Genomic DNA, 22,535 nt, shown 5'->3' on the forward strand with positions numbered 1-22,535 from the left:
GTGGGACTCAAGTATTTCCTGCGCGACATACAAGTGTTTGGTGAAGGCCCATTGCTCGAGCCGTTTTGGATCGCCTGACTCATAGAACCGATAGCAGATGCCGTACCCGGCGTAGCGATAAAGCCAGCGGTCTTGATCATCCTGCTGAAAGCGCACCCCGTAATGACCTGGTGGAAAGGATCCCTGCGGCACCGTGGCCGTGGCCAAGCGTCAAATCAGCCCAACCGTTAACTTTGCTGAATATCATAGCGCTATCAAGGAAATGCAGCTGATGTCGGGAGATTGTATTGCCATACACTTTCGGGGACCTCGGCGCTGACACCATGACAAGATTCATATGGACCCTGCATCTCCCAAGCAGCAAGTCTGAATGTGTCACGAGTGTCAGTGACCTTGTAAAAGCATCCACAGAGCATGTAAATCATGACACGTTCATATCGTGGAAACCGTACATGCATCGTTGTATAGGTTGGGAGAAATGGCTTAGCCCAAAGGTTGGAGATGCACATAGCTAGGCTCGGTGTCTGAACCTGCGTGGCCTGCCGTTCTGGCCCGATGTTCACTCCCCTTTTCCCCAACACCCCTTTTTCCCATGCTCCAACACTCTATACCAGTAATAAGCGTTTTCATTTCAAATAAGCGAACCAGTGAGAAATCAAAGCGGCGTGCACATCAGCAGCTGTGCCTCTAGCGGCGAATCTGGGGCGCATCGCGGTTATGATGGCGTAGCGGCCATACGCGTGAGGTGGGGTTACCTCTCCTGGCGTGATGATGTATTTACATTTGTAAAGGTGTTAAAAACGCCTGATAGACCAATGGTTAGCTTGTAAATGTGAGGGCTATTGTTGTGGGTGTTAAATGCGTCATGCAGGGCGTGGCTTGTAGGATTTAAAAGTCTTGGTTTCATGCTGGCTGCTCACTTTTTACCTGCAGTTTTTAACTAGCTCGTTTTTTCTCACCCTTCAACAAAACCAGCTGTGGATTTTCTTTTTTAATTCTTTTGGTGAAAACAAGAGGAATGCGTTTTTCAGCCATGTCTATCCACACATTTGGACAACAATCAGGATCATCTGATGTTGAAGAAGTTGAGACACGCTAAGTAGGACCCCTACATTTGCTCTGTACACTAACCCCGAAAAGGAGTCATGGGGAGGTGGAGAGACTGGAACACTATTTGGCTTCGACAGGGCCCTCGAAAAGAGGCATCCAGGCGGCGGCGATGCTAATACTGGAATAACATGCGGTTTGAGCCAGGCTCCCCAGAAAGAAGCGATTCCGTCCAGAGATCTTTCCTACAAGCATGACTGAATCGTGTACATCTGATCTAGAATATGTCGGTGTCAATGGATACAGATATTCAATTCGATACAGTGCAGGATCACGTGACATTAGCTGTTTACACTAGTGTTGCTGTCGAACTATCTGGCAAAGCCAAAACAGCCTGTACAATCTCTGTGAAAGACTGGAGCCTTTTCGTGAGGTTGTCTGCCCAGACCTTGAAAATCCTGGCCTACCTGAGCTAGTGTATGTTTGTCAATGGGACAGTAGCATTGGAGCCAGTGTCTATCGTGTGGGGAAACAGACCGTTTCACTAGACCTACAGAGGATTTTATTTTTCTTAAGCGTATGCAGCGAAGGGGAAGTTAGTTGCAGCCCGTGGTCCTGAAGAATGGAAGTTAAAACCATACCCTGTTTCTAGCGAGGAATACAACAAATGGTTTAAAAGCGTCTTCTTTATACAATGGTGTGACTGGGAGATTTTGAAGAAACAGTTTGATACCATTGACTATGTCATCAGAAGAGACAAAATAAGGAGTTCTTATGAAAACATGAGGGAAAAGATTGATATTTGGGGATGCTGACCAACAGTCTTGCCCTGCCACGGACCCTCTATAGACCTAAAATCCTTGAGACACAAAGACTAGCAAAATGGTGGGTCTAATTTTTATGTGCTAATTATTTGCCAAAATAGTTAAAATGCTTTTTCGCGACTGTGATTGTAATGTGTGATTTTTTTTCTTCCCAGAGGATCTGGAGTGGTGTCATCCGTCCCCGGAGCGCGCGCCTTAACACCCGTATTTATTTGCAGCACTGGGCGACAACCCGCTCTCCTAAATCCCCTTTTCATCATCGATTCATCGACACCTCCAACACGCGGAACACTTTCTTAGTATTTGGTAGGATTGCCTGTTTCACTTGGGCCAAAGCGTTTTGGGTATCCTTCCACAAGCTTTCTACAATAGTTTGCTGGAATTTTGGCCCCTCCTCTTGACAGAACTGGTGTAACTGGGTCAGGTTTGTAGGCCTTCTTGCTCGCTTTTCGCCTTTTCAGTGCCGCCCACAAATGTTCTATGGGATTGAGATCAGGGCTTTGTGATGGCCACTCCAATACCTTGACTTTGTTGTCCACTTTGTAACTAATTTGGAGGTATGCTTGGGGTCAGTGTCCATTTGGAAGACCCATTCGCGCAAGCTTTAACTTCCTGGCCGATGTCTTCAGATGTTGCTTCAATATATCCACAACATTTTCTTTTCTCTATTGAGGCCATCTATTTTGTGAAGTGCACCAGTTCCTAATGCAGCAAAGCAACCCCATAACATTATACTACCACCCCATACTTCACAGTTGGGATGGTGTTCTGAGGATTCAAAGCTTAGCCCTTTTTTTTCTTCCAAATATACCCTTTATCATTATGGCCGAAGAGTTCAATCTTTGTTTCGTCAGACCACAGGACCTCCAGAAATTAAGATTTTTGTCCACATGTCTGGCTTTTTATGGTGGTTTTGAAGTAATGGCTTTCTTCTCACAGAGTAACCTTTTAGCTCATGGTGGTACAGGACTTGTTTTACTGTGGACACGGTCTTACCAGTTTCAGCTAGCATCTTCACAAGGTCTTTTGCTGTTGTCCTGGGATTGATTAGCACATTTCACACCAAAAACCTTCCTCTCTGGGATTCAGAATCCGTCTCCTTCCTGAGCGGTATGATGGTTGTACATTCCCATGTTTTTATACTTGCATATTATTGTCTGAACAGATGAGCGTGGGACCTTCAGGCATCTGGAAATTGTACCCAAGGATGAGCCACACTTGTAGATGTCCACAATCATTTTCCTGATGTCTTGATTGATTTCTCTTAATTTTCCCATGATGTCAAAGAAAGAGGCTCTGTGTTTGAGGTGTGCCTTTATATGCATCCACAGGCGTGCCACCAATTAACTCAAATGGAGATCTAAAACAGAAAAAGTTTACTTTCAGTTTCATGTATGACAGTAAAGAAATAAAAGTTTACTGATAAGTTTTTCTGAAGTGTATGTAAATATCTGGTTTCAACTGTATATCAATAAATCATATGTTTTGCTATGTTAAGATGTGTGATGGTTTTTCAAGCTTCATGCTCCACTATACGCTATCTATAAGCGACTAAGCTAAGATGAATTTACAAATTTTGTTATTAAAGTACTGTTTATGCATATTTTTCTTCTACATGGATTAAATCTGTAAATTAAACCTTTATTTAATTTATTTGTTGCAAAGTCCCCACTAATCACGATGGAATTTGTGTGAATTATGTAAATAACATGCAAATGAGGTCCAACCAACCATGTTAACTCAGTTTTTACAAGTCCCCATATAGGATGGGGAAGTCATTACTTTATCAATTCAGATGTTTGAAGGTATAAGCTAACAAAGCTATGCTGAGTATACTTGATTTTTTCATACGTCTAGCACCTTTAGAAAGGGTGGCCCCACAAGTGATGGTTATAAAGTTGGTCCTCATAAAACATATAAATGAGTGTGTGTGTGTGTGTGTGTGTGTGTGTGTGTGTGTGTGTGTGTGTGTGTGTGTGTGTGTGTGTGTGTGTGTGTGTGTGTGTGTGTGTAGCGTGGTGCAGAGCAGAGTTTGACCTTAGCTGACAACTGCAAGCTAGAGGCCCTTGCTCTGTTAAAGGTAGAAACTAGTCTACTCCAAGAGAGAGTCTTCCAACATTGATAGATGTTGTAGATAGAAAAAAGACAATTAAAATAATCTAGCACTCAGGTTGAAATGCAGATAACATGAGACCAGGGTTACTTACTTATACTTATTATTAAATACTTCAAGATAGTACTACTTACTTTTAACGTTGGTGTTTTACAAAAAAAAAAAAAAAAAACAGGACAGGGTGCAAAGTTGAATCTCATCTTACATTTTTATACATATTGTTATGCGTCAAGGAGAATACAATATCATTTTAAAAGCTGTATTAATACAAAAATGTCACAAGCACTTTGTTTTTTAACACTGGTAATGTTTGTAAATAATAAGTAAAATCCATAGTACGAAGCTCTGAGCTCAGGTTGAAATGCAGATAACATAAGACCAGAGTAAAATGCAAAAGTAGTACTACTTACTTTTAACGTTGACGTTTTACAAAGAAAGAAATTTTGGGGGCCAGCGTTGAATCTCATCTTACATTTGTTTTTAACACTGATCACATAAGGTTTAAAAATGTTTAATGTTTGTATATTTATTATAATTAGCTAAACTACTACTACTACTACTACTACTCTTTTTAAAGCGACATCTTTCACCACATTAAACACATCCAATCTTTTAAGCGAATGTTAGTTATATTAAAATTATACAAAATCATTTTTGTATTCATGAATTCATATTCATGTTGATCATACCATATCTTGTCTGTGAGACTTACATTTTGGCGATGTGTTAATTCTTATTAGGAAATTACGACGCACTATCGCTAAAACATAAATGCATCTGGTGAAGTTTTGATTGAATTTTCAGTACATTGTAACAACTGAACAGTTCGCCTCAATTTGTGAGTGATATATGGAAAAACAACACCATAAACATAACATAAAAATAAAATAAATCGTAAAAGGGGAGAAACAAGAGGAAAGGCGGTGATACAAAAATAGAAATAAAATGTATACATTTCAAGTCACTGCTTTATCCACTAATGAGTCCAAGCTGCAATGTCCTTATGCTTTATTTAAGTAAAATGTCCACTTCTGCAATCTTTTGGCACCTTTTCTCAGACCTAGTTCAACCTTTCCATTTCCCTTATTTCATGTATGACCTCAAACTATTGTTGCTGTTTAGGACAATCGGGTTTATACCAGTTTCTGTCCCTCTGTACTGTTACAAGTGAAATATGGCCCAATTACAAGACAGTACATAAGAAAGGAATCTTATAGCCAAGTACATTACTCAAAACTAAATGTACATCCTCCCAAAATGACCTTTATTTTCAGAACTCCAAAAAACGTGTGTGTGATGATGTTTTACTGCTAATCTTAGGTGTAATAAAGAAACGCACCAAATTCTTCCAGTTAAACACACTCAATTGTTGTGAACTTGCGGAAGTATGTTGGGTTTAACACATATTGTACCATACATCTGATGGATTTTCCATTATTAGTTCCTTTTATCACGTTGATTTCAAATATAATGTTGAGTTGCTCCTACATTCGATAATTCTTTCATACAACATAGAAATGATTTTAACGCAGTTACTATTTGGTCTATAAGCATTTATCATTTATCTTATAACTGGATTACATTCTTGTGAGTTCTCCATTTTCAATTCTTTGTTGTAGTAATCTCTAAATTGTATATACCTAAATAAATCCCGATTGTGAAGGGAACATTTTTCTTTTAATGTTTGGAAAGTCTGTCATTCATTGTTGTCTATTATCGTACACACTGCCTTAATACCTTTTACTGACCAATCCTTGAATAACTCCTGGCTTAAACAGGGTGTCAAAGGCTATCCATCTAAGCACTCGCTGGTCTTTCCTTAGTTTTAGCTGCCTCGCAAAGTTAAACCAGAACTTCTTTTTCTCCTAACACTGACTGTATTGGATAACCTTCAACGTACGTCTCGATTTCCTTCCATCTAGCAAAATAGTTGTCATTACACCAAAGAAATAGGGGGCGGAACTGAGCTGCTTTAAGATTGGGGAGCGCCATTCCTACTTTATTGTTTGGCCGACTGAAGTGTTGCATATTTTATTCTAGGCTTCTTTCCATCCCAGGCTAAGAACTGATGACCACTACTGGCAAGGCCTGAATAGATATAGCAATCTAGGCAAAATGTTCCTTAATTACGCTAATCTTACTACTAAAATCCAATGGGTGTGTAGACCATCTTTCAATATCTTTTTTAATATTTTGGTTAATTAAATTATAGTTTACCTCATATAATTTGTTTTAACTATGTGCACCCGTAAGTACTTTATTGATTCCATATCCCATTTTACATCATATCTACATCTTATTTCCTTTGAAGGAGTATAGTTGAATGACCAAAGTTGTGTCTTTGTAATATTTATTTTATAACCAGCATAATAACTAAACTCCTCTAGGATTTCCATCAGTATAGATAAGGAGGTCCAGGGTTCAATATTAAACGCAAATAGTGTGGGACTGAGACAACAACCTTGTCTAGAGCCCCTCTCCAATGTGAAAAATGGATACAATGATCCATTGACTTTGTTGTTGATAAAGTGTTCTAATTATAGTTACTCCAATATTCCCTCCTTTGGGAGTACTGTAATAAGTGCCTCTTTCCATGATGGCGGGAGTTTACCTTCTCCTTTAATCCCATTAAATGCTTTCAGCAGGACGGGAACTAGCTCTTCTTTAAAGGTTCTATACCACTGGAAAACCATCACTATCTGGAGTTTTACTTGATTTTAAGTTGGCTATTGCATTATTTATCTCTTCCAGTGAAAAAATCTGCTAATGATACAATCATTTTGTTTCTTCCATATCTGAGGTAGATCCAGATCGTTAAGAAAATGTTCCATTGCTTCTACTTTAGTACTGGAGGTTTTGGTATATAGTTTTTTGTAGTAGTATAGGAAAATGTCTTCTATTTCTACAGCATGATATTTTAGTTGATTTGTTTCTGGGTCCCGCATCTTATGTATGGTACTATCCGCTTCTTGTTTACGTAAGCAAGTAATTTAGCGGCCTGATTCGTAATATGTCTGGTTGTAAAAACAAGCTTTCTTCTCAACATCTTGTTCTAATAGATCATTAATCTGATTCTTTAATTGTTGTATTTGCACTAAAAGTTGTGGATCACTGTTATTTTTATGTTGCTGCTCCACATTAGATAGGTCTAATACAAGGTTATTATATTCCAAGACCCTCCTTTTTATTTGACGTTGTTAAGGCAATCAATTGTCGCAAGTCACTGCCTTCAGTGAGTCCCAGATGGATCCACCTCTCCGTTGTCATTAATCTTCAAATATTCTCTTATATCTGATTTAATTTATTATACAGCTGATTTGTTATTTAATAAGCCTATATTTAACCCCGTATTCCGCATCCTACCTTCTAGTTGAACTGTTAGATATAGTGCACTATGGTCAGAGACATCAGCTACCTCAATTCTATTTTTCTTTAGACTAGTTGTATCCAGGTAGCTATTCAATACTATGTTAAAATCACCTACACATAAACAGACACCCTTCCAGTGCAGTTACATCCATTAGTTATTTGAAAAATAGTTTTTTACTATTAGGAGTTGCACTCAACAAAAAAAAAATATATATGTACGTTCTCTTTTTTTAATTTGGCCTTTACATTAGACCTTTTAAATTGGGTTTCCCAACCCAATCACATTTAAGGACAGTAACTTCACTTCATTAGACTGCATCACAGCTGGGCTGAAAATATCTCACACCATTCTGTTCCCACAGGCTAAACATTGAAACCATAAGTAAAGATAACTGGAGCACAATAATGTGCTTAGAACAAGCATTATAACAAACACAAAATAAAACTATAAAAAAGTTTTAAGTGAAGGGGAATGATACTTTGACTAACAGTCCCGTAAACAGAGCTGACCTCTCACTGCTCCCGTGATTCAGCACATAAAATACAATATAGTAGCCTAGATATCTAGACGCACTGCGCGGCAGCCAGGGTCAGTTTTTCAAAGTCAATTTTACACTAATCTTGATCGCTATACCAATGTGAGTACTGATGATAGCAAAAAAATAAATACGAGCCAAATCAGTGGTAGCAACACGGAGCTGCTGCAGCTAATGCCCAGAGCTTCCACTTAGCTGAAACAGCAGTTTTGGGGGCATAAGATACCTTTGTGCCTCTTAACAGACAAAAAATGCAATTAAAATGTCTGTGCAACATGAACAGGGACCTTAAATGACAACAAGATGCGTTTAGCAACTTAGCCAAAAGTTTTTTTAAATCACCTACCCATTAGCTGCTACCTGTTAACTTGGAGTTAAGCACTGAAGTCATTCTTAAAAAATGAAGATGTGTTCAGAGTTTTGCCGACCACATACGGCAAAAGTTTAATCTATCACCTAGCGTTGCTCTGCCTGGTTGTAGCGCTATCCTATTGGTGCAGAGGAAATTTGAAAGACTTCCGTTTATCCCGCCCATGGGATTGAGCCCTGCCAATGGTGAGTTCCCAGACCCAGGATCTTGATGTGGGTCTGGCTAACAATAGAGTATATTATGGGACAAGTATTTACCGTCTGTATTGAAACACTACTGCTCCTCCGGTTTCTGCGCTGAAATTTCTGGAGGCGTACTCTAGCTTCGCCTGGCACTGTTCTCAAGGTCTCCACCTGTGTGCAACCCACGTTCTGCCATGGTGAAGACGGCTCCATCAGATGTTTCCTAACAACGCCTTTCTCTGACCCCTCCACATCCTATTGTGATTTTCTGTCGCCATGCTTTCAGGATAATCATCTCCTTAGTACTGTATTGCTGGAAATTAATTTTACAAAAACCCAGGTATCGGTGCCAGGGCTTTGTGGGTGCGCTGTATCTGCAAATCCACCTCATCACTCAGTTCGGTTCGTAACAGTTTTTTAACAAACTCTATCACTGACCCATCTTTGCCCTGCTCTCGAGACCAAGTCATTCAATTTGTCCTCCAGCTTCTGTTGGTCCTTCATCATTTGTTGGAGAGTGGTGTTAGCTTCAGTACTCCCGCGTATCCGTGTCATCGATCTGGGTCTCCATCTTGCTGATTTTCTCGTTTTTGCTCCTTTATAGCATGCATGTATGTCGCTAGCTGTTGGTTGACGTCTTGCAAACTCGTGGAATTCTTCTCTCGTGTCATGTTCAATTTCTTCTTTAAACATTTTTAGATCTTGCTTTAGTTACGATTTAAAGTCGCAAATCTGCTTACTTATAGCTTCGAAACCCATGCACCCCGTTCCTGTTGTTGAGTCGCCGCCATGTTGACCTTCTTCCCGCATGTTGTCCTTAACATGTTCTACCCGGTGTAAATCTTTACCCGCCGGTTTATCTTGCGTCCCTCTAACTTTGCCTTTGTATGCCCCCTTCATAATCTTAACAGATTCAACTTTTTTTTTTTTTTTTTTCTTTGAATTCAGTTTTATGAGGGTCGTAAATACTTAAGGAAGTACTGATCTTTTTTAAATTGACATCTTTCACCCCATTAAAACATTTTTTTTTTGTCAAATGTGCTAGTTACATTAAAATTATACAAAATAAGTTTTGTATTCACAAATTCATGTTGAACATACCATATCTTGCCTGTAAGACTTACATTTTGGCGACATTGTTTTAATTCTGAATTACAACGCAACGTCTCTAAAACATAAATGCATCCGGTGAAGTCATATAACTTCAAGTTAGAACTATTTACTTTTAACGCTGGCGTTTTACAAAGAAACATATTTGGTTCAGGTTGCATTTTGTATAAATACAAAAGCATACTTTTTGTTTTTTAATTTTTGTTTGCATCTTTCACCACATTAAACACAAACAATCTTTTAAGTCAATGTGGTTACATTTAAATGATACAAATGTATTCACAAATTAAAATTCATATGCATATGTGTGCGAACATTAGTGGCTCACATGCAGCGTAACATGACAACATGTACTGACAACATGAACTGTGTCTGTTTGTGTGCGTGTGTTTCATGTGTATAATGGCACACAAGCACAGGAAAGTTGTAGGAGTGTGTGTATGGATGAATATTATACTTTTTTTTTTTTTTTCTGTGGCGCGTCATTTTGACCGTAAACAAAAAATAAGTGTGACTAAGTTGAATAAATCACTCAAAATTCAAAGAAAGTAGTCACAATGAATGTTATGTGTTCAAATGCCATTTGTGGTTTTGTGTGATCTGTTGAAAATGTTTTTTTTTTACTACTTCTCACTGGTTCGCTTATTTGAATTGAAAACGCAATTTCTGGTAGAGTGTTGCTGTGGGCATGGGAAAAAGTGATGGGAAAAAGGGGGTATGTTGGGAAAAGGGAGTGAACACCGATCCCCGGGCCAGAACGAAGAAGGCACAGCCAGATGAGTACGGAGCAGCGGAGGACGCAGGACAGCCAGACATATGGACTAGAGCTAAGCATGCACAGACATACGATCAACATGTACTGACAACATGAACTGTGGCTGTTTGTGTGTGTGTGTGTGTGTGTGTGCGTGAGTGTGTGTGAGTGTGAGTGTGTGTGTGTGTGTGTGTGTGTGTGTGTGTGTGAGTGTGGGTAGAAATGCATTGACCTTTGGGCTTAGGCCCATTCACGCTTATTACAATCACTTACTTGGCCTGTTGTAAGAGGAGCCTTACACATTCCTATTTTACAACCCTGCCTTACACACGTTCTGCTCTCTGCTCCAAAGAGTGTAAAGATACTTGATTTAATTCTTGGTCATTGACTCATTTCAAACGCATCAGTGTTACTCAAACTTACATTCATGCTGTGTGTAGAATGAAAAACCTATCTTTCTCTGTTTCAAACGGGGAAGAAACCCTTTTTATGCTCAAAATTTAACGCTACACCCCTCTTCTCTCACTGGATCATTTCAAACACATCCGGATATTTCATCTCTAACGCTCATTGGATCATTTAAATGAAACATTTTTCTACTTCCTGTGACGCCCTCATTGCAGCACTTAACACACGTCATTTCCGGGACACGCCTTCCTTCTAGAAGCTTCCAGAACAGACCAGTCACACACACCTGGAAGGCATCAATCACTTTCTGACAGGTCGTGACCTCTTGACCCCCCAGGTCAAAAGGTCATCCATCAAAATCCCACATACCAAAGTGACAGAAACCTCCTCCTTATATCTCTCTTACGTATGCAGGGAAATTAATTTGAGAGTTTTTTTTTGGATGGTGCATAGCTGCACAATTGTGCATGCGTTGTGTTTTCATGAATTTGTAAGTCTTTGTTTAAGCTTTGGTTGTCTGTTTGAATGTGTTCTTGAGTGTAAATGCAAATGAGAGGGAGGTGTGAAGCTGTAGTCACACATTTGGAGTGAAATACTGACGCAAAGACACACCCACCGCAGACGAAAAAGATACATCAAAGGGATGCAGCACACATTTAGAAGGTCTGGTAAACAACTTTCATGTTCAAGAATACGAAAATGTACACAAAATTGGTCTGTTTCTATTGTAGATGAATGTAGTATTAGCAGTATACTGTATTGTGGTCTGACACTGTTTCTTACATCAAAACTGAGATAATGCGAATTAGTAGCAGGTCAGAATCTAATTGGTGACTAATCTCCTAATAAAATGTCATCTTACCTCCTTAATTTGATTTATTTCCCATTGAAACATGATGTCAGAGAAGAACATAATGGGGAAGCAATGGGAAATTGGTTAGGTTAAGAAGGACAGTTTTATTTGAAGGGCAGGACAGAGGGGGCAGAGTGGTTCAAAAATCTGTGGTTTTACTGTTTCATTCTTTTTTAGATTTAGTCTGTCATTTTTGTGTATAAGATTGTGTATTAATATTATTATTAATATAATTTACATGAAATATAACATGTTGTTTAGCACAACACATGACTAACTACAGCAGCTTTGTACACACATCTTTTTCATTTCCTTCAAAACACACACACACACACACACACACACGTTCCTACACATAATATTTCACTTTCACAGTACAAGGTGGGCAGAAGCAGGGAGTGAGATCTAAAGAATGATAGTCTGAATGAGAGGTTCTGAGGTCTTGCGTTTTGCACCCTATGCCTTGTAAAAGGTTATGTGCTTCCCAGTCGCCCATTGTTAAAAGAAAAAATCCAAGCTTTTGTGTAAAGCCATCATACTGTTTACAAGTAGGTGTATATATACACAGAATAGAGAGGGGGGAACGGAAATGTCAGAGAAATGTCAAATGCCTGCTGGCTCTGTCTGCTGTATTTCTCCAGCTGAAATGGTCTCTCCAGGGAAGAGGGCCCTGGGCAGGTTGACTGTGGTGGTCCAAGGTCAGCACTTGTTGGGGACTTTGAACAAAACCAGCATTAATGTTATATGAATGGATTACGTGAGAAATAAATCAATGGGTGAATGAAGGGGTTAAGGGAGGAACTAATACATTATTCGTTGATGAATGGACAGAGGAATACTGTACAGTAGATTGTTTAAAACAGTGGAGGGAATGATAGAATTAATGAATAGACACATGATTGATGGAAAGATAGACAAAAGAGAGGATGAAAGTATGGTTGATAGAACAGTGAAAGAATGAATCAGTGGGATGACTGACAGGTAGATACAGTACAGAAAAGACTATTTATGAATGGGCAGATAGATGGATATGTACTGGAGGGAAAGGATTACACAATTGGACAAAGGATGGATCGATGATGAATGATTTAGTGGATGAACAGATGCATGGATGGATTAATTATACAAGCACTGTTGAATATGAACAGAAGTTACAGGATCAATTTATGGAAAAGTTCATGGATTGGTGCATGGAAAATGAATGGATACAAAAATGAGTGGATGGATAGATAACAATTTGTGCATACATTATCAGATTTGAATGATGTTTTTTTAAAGTGAAGGGATATATGAAGGAGAGGGATTACATTTCACTGGAATTATTCCTCGTATGATTTCATGTGACAAATACAAATCAATTGATTGATTGAGAAAGATAAGCCATGACATTAATTGATGGATAAATTAATTCTTAGATGGATATTTGAATGGTATAATGTGTTTGTATTTGTGTTTGTGTTGTGGCTTTTGTATTTGTGTTGAACCGTCTTGGCCACCGTATAAAAAGGAGTGATAAACAAATAAATTGACAGACAGGATGCAACTGAATAAACTGATGTGGGGTTGATGGAAGGACAGACAAATAGATGGACAGATGGAGATGCACAAAAGAATACAGCTGTGTGCTAGACGATGGAAATATTTTTTTCTGCATACACACAATATCGCAAATCAAGCGCCTCTCCACACACCCCTCTCATTGCCTCCTCCCCTTCCATTGGTAACATCCGGCACCAGTGAGAAATTGCCTGTCTTCACTCTTTTGATTTACTTGTTTGTGGGGTGCTAATTTATGGCTTAATCAATTATCCATTAAAGCCTCTTTCACATAAAGACTAGTGATTGTAGTTGCCAGCAATACTGTTGTGCTTAATATGCATTAGCGTGCTTATCATCCCCCACTTTCCCCTTTATCGTTAATGGGCCTAGGCAGTGTTCCAGCTTTTATTGTGTCATGCATCTGTGGATTTTTCTTCTCTTCTTTTTGCTTAATGGCTTGACTAAATACTGTGTGTGAGATCTCCATTGTAAAGTGACATATCATGTATTATCACAACCGCTTAAACTACCAAGAACAACTTAAGTTGTTCTGTAACTGAACATATTGCAGGATCATGTTGTCGTGTTGCTGGGAAACATGTCAGCTGATGCTTCTGAATTTAGCTTGAAATAAAACTTTTGTGGGGCATATCAGCAACCTTCAAAACACCTGCACAAGTCTTAGCAAGCTGTTCCACCTTAAAGCAACACCAAAGATGATTTTTTACCTTAAAATAATGTTTCCAAAATCGTTTCAGTGGTTCATCAACGCGTAACAGGGTGAACTGCACTTCTGCATTCGCTTTGCGACCCTCTGTCGGCTTAAACTGCACTATGCAAGTTTGCCAGATCGGGTAGCGGATCTGTAGTTCGAATGAGAACGGTAATGGACAATTCCACTTCCAACCTGTAGGGAGACCAAAGAGGTATAGTGCTTTGGTGTTGCTTTAACCCTCGTATTATGTTAAGGGTCAATTTGACCCATTTCAGTTTTTGTGTTGAGGAAAATACCAGTTAACCATTCTTTTTCATCATGAAATTCTATGACATTTCCTCATTTGGGGTCATGAACTTGTCTGTTAAATCTGGACACACTGATGTGTAGTGGGATGTCTGTTCAGAGTTTGTATACAAAGATGATGTTGCGGGTCATTTTGACCCAGAGACTTTCATGTGGGTAGTTAGTTGTTAAGATCCAAAAATAAACGTCTCTCTTTGATGCCCTTTATTTTGATTGCATTTATTTACAATTTGACTGGCTTTCAACACCCATTTAGAACCAGGTGTGTAAAGGAGGAGGAGCTTTCTCACGCTTATCCTCTTTACTGTTGTAATGTCATTTCTCTGACACACACTACAAAATGAGCTCCATAAGATTTACAACTGAAGAAGTTTTAGCACAGATCTTTGATGGAAATAGTGATGTAGAGGAAGAGGTTTCAGAGTCAGAGGATCTTTCCGAGACTGAGGACAATGCTATTGACGATCCAGATTGTGAATTTTCCTATGATGAAGAGGATTCAGACGACCACTCTGCCGTAGTCTCTCCATCAGCTGAAAACAATGGGCAGCAATCATCTTCAACAGAGGGGACATGGACATCTAAAGATGGTAACATAAAATGGTCAACATCACCACACCGAAGCCAAGGCAGACTGTCATCTTCCAATGTCATCAAAATGACTCCAGGCCCTACAAGATTGTCTGCCACACGAGTTGATGATATTCAGTCAGCATTTCATCTCTTCATATCCCAACCAATAGAGAGGATCATACTGGACATGACCAACTTGGAGGGGAGGCGTGTATTTCAAGAGAAATGGAAGCCACTGGATCAGATTGACTTGCATGCATACATTGGAATCCTGGTATTAGCTGGAGTGTACAAGTCAAAGGGAGAAGCAACTGCCAGTCTGTGGAATGAAGAGAGTGGAAGGCCGATCTTTCGAGCAACCATGTCTCTGGAGTCATTTCATATGATATCTCGGGTGATCCGGTTTGACAACCGTGACACCAGAGCTGGTCGACGTGAAAGAGACAAACTTGCTGCGATCAGAGATGTATGGGATAAATGGGTCGAAATTCTACCTGTGTTGTACAATCCTGGTCCCCATGTCACTGTAGATGAACGCCTTGTTCCATTCAGGGGACGGTGTCCCTTCCGACAGTACATGCCCAACAAGCCTGCCAAGTATGGTATCAAAATATGGGCAGCGTGTGATGCCAAATCTAGCTATGCATGGAATATGCAAGTGTACACCGGAAAGCTACCTGGAGGAGCATCTGAGAAGAATCAGGGGATGCGTGTTGTGCTGGAGATGAGTGAAGGGCTGCAAGGTCATAACATCACCTGTGACAACTTCTTCACATCTTACCGCCTTGGAGTTGAACTTCAGAAGAGAAAGCTGACCATGGTCGGAACAGTCAGAAGAAATAAGCCAGAACTTCCCAGTGAAATTCTGAAGATTCTGAAGCCACAAATGATCCTGGACTACAACTCCAACAAAGGAGGAGTTGACAATCTGGACAAAGTCACAGCAACATACAGCTGCCAGCGCAAGACTGCACGTTGGCCCTTGGTGATTTTCTACAACATTGTGGACGTGTCTGCTTACAATGCCTATGTCCTGTGGACTGAAGTCAACCAGCAATGGAATGCTGGAAAATTGTACAAACGTCGGCTTTTCCTGGAAGAGCTTGGCAAAGCACTCGTCACTCCCAAGATCCAGAGGCGAGACCGGCCAGCTCGATCCCCAGCAGCAGCAGCTGTCATTCAAAAGGTTCAAGCTCAGTCATCCAACCCCCCATCCAACCAACCTGCAATGGGTCCAGGAGATACACCTGTAAAGAAACGGAAAAGATGCCAGGTCTGTCACCCCCGAGAGGACAGTAAAACAAGCACCTCTTGTGTGAAATGCAAGAATTTCATCTGCAGAAAGCACACTGTTACATTCTGCCCATCATGCGGAGAGTAATGGAAATGTGAAGAGAATTTTGAGAAAATGGGACCATTGAAAGTTCCATAAAAAAAAAACGTTTGTGTTGAGGGAAAAAAGTTCTAAAAAAAGTTCTAAAAAAAATTGCTAAATATAGTTTTGGAATTAAAATGTATTGCATTTCTCCTTTCTAAATGTTCATATAATGTAAAATAAACTTCTTACTGGTTTTACCTGATTCTTTGACTGTTTTGAGCCGTACGGGTCATTTTGACCCGTAACATCATCAATGTAATTTTTTTTCAACATAATACGAGGGTTAAGGGAAGGAGACATTAATCAACAGCAAGAAGGTCCAATTCAACAACAACGTTTAGGTAGAGTGATGGTATAAAGAGAGGACTAGAGAGGTCCAGGGTATTCGTGCAACTTGGCCTGAGCCCAAAAGTGTCTAAAGACTATTGACATAGTTGGGCTAGGTTTGGGCCCATTTTCACATAAGGTGCAGAATTAGGCGGGTTATAGGCCTTCAGTATAACTATCATTAATAAACAATAAATGTTAAATATTACTTGAGATATTAAAACTTCAGCTATGTATTGATTGAATCAGATAAAGTCATTACTTCATTTTACACACAAACCACTGATCTGGAGCTAAAGCACTTGAGGATTTAGCTGCTTGACGAATATTTGGTGAAGTATATGACTTTTCCTTTTTTCTCATGTTTTTTCTCAGGCAAAACAATGGTACTGCCAACAAGTCCTCCAAACCATACAACGATATAGGTTGTTTATTCCTACCTTCTAATATAACCCACAGGAGTGTTTAATATATTAGTACCCCTAGCGGAGGCAGGAAATACGACCCACCGGAGCCTTTTTCGTCCTCACATCTAAACATTACAGTCAGGGTTTGAAAAATGTCCTCAACGTTGTGAAACGGTCACATTTTGGTTAGGTTTAGGCAACAAAACTACTTAGCTAATTTAAGAAAGTTACGTTACTTCACTTCTGGTTACCCACATGAGGCAGAACGTGATGTAGTTCTGTTAATATCGTAAATAATAATACAAAAATTACGTTTACACAAAAACAGGACATAAACACCATTCTGCTGGGTGAAAGTCCTATGTTTGATGACCCATCCACCACCCCAAACTACCTCCTTATGGAATTTGGCCCTCTTATGCTTCCTTCTTTGCTCCCGTCATAATTACTATGGCCACTAGAGGGTGGCCCCACCTAATAATAAAACATAAATACGAGTTGTAATTGCTGATTGTACAAAACAACTTATGAAGTCGTTTTTTGGGGGGAGGACAGTTTCGATAATGCACAGCAAGGTTTCATGAAACAAGTTGTCTGAGCTATCTAGGTTACATTTGCTAGGAAGGAAACCAGCAGCACTCTCAGTTCTGAGGGCTAGGTTTGACAACCACTGTTGTATGACATGCAATCTGAGTGTATTTATAAACAATGCCAAATGTGAACATCCAGTAATGTGCAGGGTATTGTACTGCATACTTTGCACTGTCCCATATACTCTACATTACAATAATGCTAATGTAAATACATGTTTTACATTAAGATCACCCTGTACTAAGTAGACCAAGGTTTCCTTTTAGATTATTGATAGCTACGAAACACTGGCATACTGGTTCATTTGTACAAAGGAAACATTTTAATGAGTAAGACTATTGAAAAAGGATGTCAACAAGTCTGAATTTATGCTTCTGTATTTGCACAGCAGCAGTCAACAACAGGCATATTTCAGCACTAAGCTGTCACCAGTGTCTATGCTCTTATGGGGATGGACTTAGCACTAAAACGCTTATTGTTGACTGCTGCCGTGCACATAAAGAAGCATTAAATCACGCTTTTGCAAGTGCAGACATCCTCTATAATATCCATGAGTCTGCACCTTTTTCATATTCATTAGGCTTAGAGTTGAGAGTGCAACATGTTATAAAAATATAAAATATCTCACTTCTGAGTCACATAGCAGGGCAGGAGCGGTTTGGTTCAGTTAAACCACTACAGTATGTACAGTAATATTCAGTGGTTGAACACGCAGTTGCATGATTATTCAGAAACAGATTTACTAACACAGCTAAACTGCAACTAAGTGTTTTATAAAGATTGCATAATGTTGGGATTCAGAGGAATGCCACCTGATGGTCTGTTAAAAGCCATACGCACAGTTTTTAGAGTGACACAGAAGAAAATATTTTGACAACTGCTGGATGAAAATGCCATGCAATTTGGCACAGGCATTCATGGAGGATGAATGCAAAGGACTACAGGACCAGAAACCAAGTTCCTAGTTTAAAACCAGAAATCAAGTGGACCTATGAAGACCTCGATGCACTCATACATGTAAAGAGGAATTCCACACTAAATTTACAAAATGTATTATACTAGTACATATAATCAAATAGATTCTCACTAACATATTATGTTTATGTAATTCTTCCAACAATACACACATTGCATAATTGTTCTGCTCAAAATGATTTGTTTGAATTAGAAAATTCAGCCACTAATTTCTGTACTATTGCTTGTTTTTATGGGTGTACCCTTTATCATATAAGCACCCTCCAGAATTGTTATTACTGGTAGTAGGTCAACAACCCTCTTTTTCACGCTCCTCTCACCCCCCCATCCACTTGTCGCATCTGTCACAGATGACCAGGTATTCACAACATTACCACTCACCACTCAGTATGTCTGGCAGACAGCGAAGGTGTAAGGACACTGGGTATACTATGAGAAAGGCCTGACAGGAACGCAGCAGACATGATATGACAGCCTTCCCAAAACGCCAATGTTAATGTGAAGAGGCACTGTCATAGCCGTTGACTCTCATATGTACTTCAAACAGATGTAATAATCTGTGCTGCAGTAGCTCTAATGAAATGTGTACACTGCAAATTGGAGTTTAAAAGTACACAAACAAATCTCACTCTAAACCTCAGCAATGGTACTTTCACTGTCTCATTTACTGTCATCTGTCTGCTGTCTTGTCCAAAGGATTTGACTGAAAAACTAAAACAAAGAAGCAAACTCTTTGGAATAGGAGATATAAAATACCATGGAAACACGTCTTAAGTAACAAAACGGATCTGAAAGCTCAACTGTATTTAAAGCAGAAAATTCAAGAACGGTGAGCACCAACAAATAATCTGCTGTTCTTAAGATACCAATGTATGTGTGGCCAGGTTAGCTCAGTTGGTAGAGCAGGCGCACATAAATAGAGGTGTACGACTCAACGCAGAAGGTCCAAGGTTTGAGTCCGACCTGTGACAATTTCCTGCATGTCTTTCCCCTCTCTCTTCCCCTTTCATGTCTAGCTGTCCTATCCATTAAAAAAAGGCGAAAATGCAAAAAAAAAAAGAAATGATACCAATGCATGTCTATAAAGATGCAAAGAAATATACTACTCAGGTAGCATCACCACTCCACACAATATGATATCCTTAGCATCTTCCATCTATCATCCGAGGTGAGGCAGAGAGGCTGCTGTCTCATCCCTAGTGCCAGTGATTTCACCAGTTATTAAGATCCAATAGCAGGTTTGGGGAGAACAGGGGGATATAGGGTAAGAAGGTTTTAAGAGCGGGTGTAGTTGATGGATGGATGGGTTGCTACTCTGGGGGGGGGGGTACTGTTCAGCACTTTTCATGGGTGATAAGGCTCAGGAGATAAATAAAAGAAAGGCTGGCCAAGCCTCTGCCTATTTAATATTGCTGATGTGGTGCTGGCTGATGGAGGCTGGGGAATGACCTGTGTAACCTTACATATCAGCTGGTGTGGGATGACGAGCTTGGAAACATAAACTGTTATTTATCCAGGTGCAGCAAAATGTCCTGGTGAAGTAAGTCCCAACCATGTGTCACCGAGGATCAAAAGTCTGCAGGTTTTCACTGCTATCAAATACTGCATAACCAGTGAAATCACCTCTTACAATGTTGAATGACATGTTGTGAGAAGCTGTTGGAAAAAACATGTCAGCACAAAAGCTTACACTGAATATAGAGGTATCAAAGGCTGTTCACATGTACATGGATAACGGTGTTTGAAGTCTACAGACTGGACAGTAGCCCATGCATTGTTATATTTCAATGAATAACTGTTATCCAGAAAGTTGTGTGTCCTTGTGTATCTGCAAGTGTGCCTGCAGCTTACATGTGTGTTAAACAGTGGGGAAGAATGCTGCAGAGGCCTTCACACAACAGGGCAAAATGACTCCTATTATCCTCACTGTGACTGCCCCACATGTGTGTGTGTGTGTGTGTATCACTGCTGGATGCCTTTCGCCAACAAATACTCCTCATGTTGGAGACAAAGAGCCCCACTAAGCCACAGCAAGGTTCGTTGATCACCATGAATGATACAGGAGCTTATCTTCCACTAGTTTGAGAGCCAGAGACCGGAATAACACTGCCATTTCCTTTATTTGGTTCATTTCTCATGCCTTTATCTCCCATAAGAAACAGCATAATTACAGCACACTGAAAAGCCATTATTCCAAAGAGGCTTGCTGTACTGTAGCATTTTGTCCTGTACCTCCCCTTAATTTGAGTTGGGCTTTGTCTCATTGTTGCTAATGATGTAAGGGGAAAAGAGAGGAGACGCAGCAAGTTCGTTGCTTGTGCAAGTGTGTGTGTATGTGTGTGTAGTCTTAAACATCCCTGTCTCAGCTCCAGGCCACACACATTGAAATTAATGTAGGAAAAGCAGATATGGCATTTAGCACATTCTTACATTAAAAATGTAGTAACAATAAAAAAACATGGTACTTTGAATAACCTTTGCAGGATTCTGTATAATGATACTCATTAAATAGAAAGGTTTTCTGAGGCGACATTAAAGAGATGGTTCGGAGTAATTTCACCCTAGGGTCCTTTGCACCATGACCTCGAGCCAAACAACCCCACAGAAGCTTTTTTCAGCTGGGTCGAACATTGGACATCTTGGACGACTTAGCGTGATCAGCTTAGTGCAGGCGCTAATGGATCCACGTTTGTATCTCGTAAATGACCCCACTAATAATGCCCGAAATGATACCAAACTTCTACACTAGGACAAATAGGTTATGCACTCATAAAACGATGGATTGGAAAGTTTGTAAGTACACCAGAAGTTTATGTAAATAACACTTGCCTGTTGGCTTCTGCTCTCTGCTGCTGCTGCTGCTACCGGGCAGTAAGAGTGCTTAGGGACGTCTACAAATTACAACACCGAAAAGAAATACAACAAAAATATTTATGAATTTAATGATTAAATAAGGTAATGTCTCCAAACTTACCTCAATTATAACTTGTCTCCTGCTAGTTATAATACAGCACTTACTTAAAAAAAAAGTTTAATTAATTTTTTGTTGTATTTCTTTTCGGCTATTCAGCTGATAGCGCTAACTCTCCCAATGTTCGACCCAGGTGAAAAAAGCTTCTGGGGGGTTGTTTGGCTCGAGGTCATGGTGCAAAGGACCCTAGGGTGAAATTACTCTGAACCATCACTTTAATAGGGTTGAGTCACTTGAATTTATCAAGCATCTCCATAACCTGAAAGTTAAGTTATTAATAGTGTTATTTTACACATAGCTGACTTTTGGTTAATCTTTCAACTAGGACCATCATTTGATTCTTTTTTTATTTTTTTATTCAATGATTCTTCATAAAAAAATTTAAAATCAACATACAGTCCCAATTTATGTTTTCTTTAAAAGGCCTTTAAGAAAAGACTATTAATTTCAATAACATGGATCTTATTTGGATCACTGATAGTACCTATACACATATACAGTAACCAACAACACTTTCAGATTGTATACTATTTTGCCTATGCACTGGACTACAGTGTTTTTCCAGAACAAGCACATCATTTTTTTACCAGACAACCTCAAAATATCACTCTCACTGGATGAATTTAGAAAAGCGCTTCTGACACTTGACCCAACTCTCCCTTACTGCCAACAATGCTGCAACTACCCGATCGTGTAGATACATGCTGCACAACAACAGAAGGATACGTCCCATTCTAACTCAGAAGGCAGCTCAAGTTCTGGTTCATCAAATTACCCAAGTTCTCTCACACTACACCGCTCCTCCGCTCCCTTCACTGGTTACCAGTTGTTGCACTCATTTGCTCAAGACACTAGATGCCCTATCTTGCACCCAGCACAATTGCCTTTGTACACCGACGCATGTATCATTCCTATTTTGCACCCGACGCACAGCGGACCTTTCCCTCCACAGATGCACGTCAGTAAATTAGGGAATGTATTTGCGCTCCAGGGGGCGGTTCAGCGAAAAGAGGAGGCGTGTTCAGGCGCAAATGTTCCCTGATGCTATTTTGCAGTTTCAGAAAACAATTCTGCCACTGACCAGGAAAAACCTGGTCTAAAGTCAGTGGCGTTAGTCTAAAGTCAGTAGCGTGTTATTCAGATGCTATTTTAGGGGCACATGTTTGGCCATAAAGCACTACGCGCAC

The 22,535-nt window shown here is 39.8% G+C and overlaps 1 protein-coding gene across 1 annotated transcript; it reads left to right on the top strand.

Annotated features, from left to right (window-relative positions):
* The first annotated feature begins 14,466 nt into the window (after positions 1–14,466).
* On the top strand, positions 14,467–16,080 carry LOC120565628 (piggyBac transposable element-derived protein 4-like). The gene has a single exon (XM_039811532.1). The coding sequence runs from the start codon at positions 14,467–14,469 to the stop codon at positions 16,078–16,080; it is 1,614 nt and encodes a 537-aa protein (XP_039667466.1).
* Positions 16,081–22,535: the final 6,455 nt, after the last annotated feature.

Source organism: Perca fluviatilis, chromosome 9 (genome assembly GCF_010015445.1).
Source record: "Perca fluviatilis chromosome 9, GENO_Pfluv_1.0, whole genome shotgun sequence".
NCBI lineage: Eukaryota > Metazoa > Chordata > Actinopteri > Perciformes > Percidae > Perca > Perca fluviatilis.